This window comes from Anneissia japonica, unplaced genomic scaffold (genome assembly GCF_011630105.1).
Source record: "Anneissia japonica isolate Jap-2015-1 unplaced genomic scaffold, ASM1163010v1 scaffold288296_len194742_cov168, whole genome shotgun sequence".
Lineage (NCBI taxonomy): Eukaryota > Metazoa > Echinodermata > Crinoidea > Comatulida > Comatulidae > Anneissia > Anneissia japonica.
In genome coordinates, this window is record NW_022740661.1 from 144,687 (window position 1) to 149,644 (window position 4,958).

Sequence of the window (4,958 nt, forward strand, 5' to 3'; positions counted from 1 at the left end):
ATAATGGGCTGGTGCCATTTGTCAAATCTCCCCAGCAAATTGAAAAAAAAATGTTAAAGAGCACGATTTGAAAATAACAATAGACGCGAACAAGATATAGATTAACTATCAAGACGTAAAACTAAACTTAACCGGCGGAACCCACAGACCCTAAATGAAGGGGAAAAAAAACAAGCCTCTGTACATACACTCAAAAAGTAACCATCCACCATCTATACGATACGAGCACAAAAACAAAGAGACAGGAGGAAAACGTAAAAAGAACATCATCTGGTTAAACCCACCATACAGCAATAACGTGATGACAATAATTGTACATGATTTTTTAGAAATTGTGGATGAATGCTTCCCACCCAACCATGCAATGAGGAAAATATTTAACCGAAATGCTATCAAAATTAGTTACAGTTGTATGCCGAATATCGGTTCAATAATCCCTGCACACACTAAAACAGTACTCAATGTCACGACCCGCACAGACGACGATGCCAATGAATGCATTTGCCACAACGCGTGCCCCCGGTCTAACAAATGCCTAACCAAAGGAATAGTAAATCAGGCCACTGTCCTGCGTTAAGATTACAACAACAAAATAGAAACTTATGTCGGACTGACAGAAAACACTTTTAAGGACAGATATAATTGACATACTACCTAATTTCGCAACGAAAACTACAAACATAGCACGGCGCTTAGCCAATACATTTGGAAACTTAAAAACGATAATATGAAATATGAAATTAAATGAAAAATATTAGATGCAAACCCCATTCAAATATCATTAAACGGTGTATTCTATGCTTGCTTGAGAAATATTTTATTATATGTATTATATGTAGCCCTGAATTAAGCTCACTTAACCGTAGGAATAAATTGATTGGTGCATGTAGACACAGAAGGATTTTTTTTATTGCGATACCAACGCATATATACAACTTAAATACAATAGAACTTCTAATTACCATAATTAAAAACTAATTATATATACCAATAAACCAATATAAACCAGTATATCAGTGGATTCTTGTCATGTCATCTTATTTGATTTTATAACTGTTTACAGGTCTATTAATTATAATTATATTATTTAAAACTTATATTATTCATTTTCCTAAGATACAAATACCGTGACTACGACGACAGTGCCGCAGACCACAGAAGGACAAAAAGGAAGAACGGGTAGGTCGGGATAATGTGTCTTATTAAGTGCATATATACACAGTATTTTATTCTCCCATGATCTGATTATCTGGACCTTGTGTTCAATGACAGAATACCCAAATCTTCAACTGAATAATTAATTTTCAAAATGTTATTCATTTTATTAAGAATCAACAACTATAAAACCGACGTCAGTGAGGCCAACCACCTGGGACGGAGAAACAACTGGTGGGTAGTATATAAAATAATAATAATGCCTTCCTTTTAACTTAGTTGAAATTTCCATGGCAGAAATAACACGTAAAAAGTATAGTACTTAACAAATTATGAAGTTGGGAAAAAAACACAACGAAAACCAAGTTCACCGTGACGTTATTAGTGTGACTTGCACAATGGCTGCAATGGTAATAGGGAGGTAGATCGTGACTCATAACCATTGCACGCTATATAAGCCGACCTTGCATAGAAAGTGCATTTTCAGTTCATAGCGATTCAATGACTAAAGGCAAAAATTGTTTATGCATATCACAGTAGATTTGGATTTAACCTATCTGTAACTGGTTTAAGAGCTTTAGAAAACGCAAATTGCGTTTAAATAATTTAATCAACTGTCAACAAAAACTGTCATCAAATGGTCCTCATATCCACACCTTACTGCGGATCGTCACTAAAATTGGATGATTCCTCCATTTCACCATGTCAACATGAAAAATATTCCGCAAAGCAATTAAGAAATTTAAATGACCATCAAATTTACACCCTAAACGGGATTGTCCCCTACGCATAATAATATCTTTCTTGTAACTTGGGTTAAACTTTCCCGAAAGTTTCATTCGGATCAGTGTACCCGTTTTTGAAATATCTGGTCTGGAACGTTTTCCTTTAAATGGTCATCATATCCACATCCTACGCCGGATCATCACACAAATTTAGTCATCTTTACTGGACCTTTACAAACTATTATTGAATTTTTTATTTTTATAGATATATGTCTAAAATCTCAACAATTTAAATGACCCTCAAATTTACACCCTTGACTGAATCGTCCCCAACACATAATACTGTCTTCTTTGTAACTTGGTAAAGCTTTTTTCGATTTTTTCATTCAGATCTGTTGATCCGTTTTCGAAATATCTGGTCTGGGACATTTTCCTTTCACTAGTCCTTAAATCTCCACCCTAATCCGGATCGTCACAGAAAATTAATCATTTTTTTTACTTGACCTGACTAACTGTTATACAAGGTTTAAATAATACTCATTGATTTTCTTAAAGAAATATTTAGGTCTTGGTCCTCAAAAATTGAAAAGGATTCAAAGTTACACTTTTCACGGGATCTTAACTAACACATAAAAATTTCTTCCTTGTAACTTTATTAAACTTTCCCGAAAGTTTCATTTAGATCAACTGAGCATTTTTTTGAAATATCCAGTGTAAACTGTGTGATCCTCACACACGCACATCCCACCATAGATTGACACAAAATATTAGGAGGCACATCCTTGATATATGGCCTATACTTTGGCCTAGCACGGAAACTAAGCATGGGAAGTAACCAAAGTGACGGTCATAAAAAACAGTCCCAAAAGATTGTACAATTCTTGACGTATCAACCGTCCCGAGTCGTTTCCAAGCGGGTTGTTAGAGTTATTTCAATTAACTTTAAACCGTCTTGCTTGTGAAATTCAAATCCGAATAAATCAACTCATTACTTATGTACTCTTAAAAACTCATTCAATTCAATTTGCAGAGATTGAATGTCGTCTGCATTGTTTGTATGGAGTATGTAGTATTGATGAAGATGGTAATGCATTTTGCAAATGTTCGACTAGATTCAGTGGACCAACTTGCAAAAGAGGTAAGACTGTAAACAGCTTCGAATTGCTCCTTTAAAATAAAACGTTTGGTTAAATGCACTATACATAAAAACACTGGGGCAGCTAAGGCAAAGTTTCACCATTAATAACTAAATGTAACCCAGTATGTATTCATTGGCATGGCTCCTTCTATTTTACAGTACTTGTGTATTGTCCATGTGAACAGAATCCTAAATAATGTTTGTGGACCCAACGAAGTACCAATGGACATTTGACACATCATGGGCAGAACAACTAGATCAGAAGTATTAGTTTTGCCATAGTTGTTAAAATGTAATATTAATGTATGCATATAAAATTAAGATATATTTTGCTTCGATTTCAATAACAAATCAGTTCTTCTAAAAAAAACCAGTTAAATTAACTGTTCCATATTCTAACCAAGCATCTTACAATTTTAAACCGAAATGGTTATTCATTCTGTGTGATATATAGTGTACACAATTTTATGTCTAGTACTAGGCATATTTTATGTAATTGCTATATAGGCATACCATTTATGAAAGCAAACACTTTATTGAATTTGCAGTATTTATTTATGTTTTATAAAAAGTTGGTTTGAAGGAAAATTGTACGTTATAAACAGAAAGGGAAGCTGTAGTAACAGTGGCTTTTTAAAATACGCTTCGCCTAATTTCACATTACGCATGTATTAATTTCCTTTAAGATCGGTGTCTTAATTTTTTATTAGAAGACAAAATATAGATTAAGTTTTCATTGCAGAAAATTATCTGACAGTTTTATATTGAAAGTAACTTGGAATATATATTTTACTGTAGTTAGGGAACCACCATATCTTCTTATTTGTGTTGTGTCTGTAATGCTTTGTTGTATTTCTTAACAAGACATTGTATATTTGTTGAAACAAATTCATTTAGTTGTTTGTAGTAGTAGGTTGTAGTTGTTTGTAGTAGTAGGTTGTAAAGTTCTTTTTAATCAACGACTAAATATGAAGACGTACTTACAGAACGTTACGAGACCTATCAGGTCACAATCTCATTCGCTGTGCGATGTTCTTTAATGCGTGTAAAGCCCTCCCTAATTCCCCAACTGAAGAAATGTACTCTGTACACGGAAGCCTGTGTTAATAAAACTATTAGGTCTCAAAGTTTGCTTTCTAACGGTATTTTTGTAACAGTAATAGTCTCTCAATATTATTCAACACATGTAAAAGATACTAGAAACACAAGATAGTACTATCGCATAGCAAGAGTAAAGCATATCCAATGTACGCGGAGCCAATAATAATAATAATAATAATAATAATAATAATAATAATAATAATAATAATAATAATAATAATAAGATTTATTAAGCGCACATCTCCACTAAAGTGCTCAAGGAGCTTGTGAAAACCATGAAAAAGCTTATCCTTTTAAACTAAAGGCTACCAGAAAAACGACCATAACCCACATCACTGCTTCCGTTTACCAGCAATTTAAGATGCAAAGACCGGCTAGTACATAACTCACAGGTGTTCTCAATTTTGTGGGCATCTAACTAAACAAATTAAAGAACAAAACAAAAAAAAATCAATTCACAATAAATTAATTTCTTTGAGCAACAAAAAATAGATGTGTTTTCAGAGCACGTTTGAACAAAGCAGTCGACGAACTTGATCTTATTTCAAGAGGTAATCTGTTCCACAAACGGGGGGGCCGCAACTACAAAAGATCTGTCACCCCATGACCTCCTGGACCTGGGCTCAACCAGCAATCGTCTATCACCTGAACGAAGATTTCATGATGGCACATGCCACACCAAGAGGTCTCTTTCCAATATTATGACAATTTATTTTCTTTATCCACAGCCGTAAGCGGCGCCTCATTTAAACAATACAGTTCCACCATGCATTTTGGTGATACAGTTTCTATCTTGGGGAGATATATACCATGTGTTTCTGGTATCTTTGACATTATAT

At 34.0% G+C, this 4,958-nt stretch overlaps 1 protein-coding gene across 1 annotated transcript in view; it reads left to right on the forward strand.

The window, feature by feature from the left end:
* Positions 1-4,145, forward strand: part of LOC117118296 (peptidase inhibitor 15-A-like) — a 19,172-nt gene extending 15,027 nt beyond the window's left edge. Inside the window, exons 9-12 of the mRNA XM_033262864.1 lie at positions 1,117-1,179; positions 1,330-1,389; positions 2,911-3,018; positions 3,178-4,145. Of these exons, the coding sequence (XP_033118755.1) occupies positions 1,117-1,179; positions 1,330-1,389; positions 2,911-3,018; positions 3,178-3,215 (269 nt within the window). The 3' untranslated portion in view covers positions 3,216-4,145. The remainder of the gene's footprint in view (positions 1-1,116; positions 1,180-1,329; positions 1,390-2,910; positions 3,019-3,177) is intronic.
* The last annotated feature ends 813 nt before the right edge of the window (positions 4,146-4,958 follow it).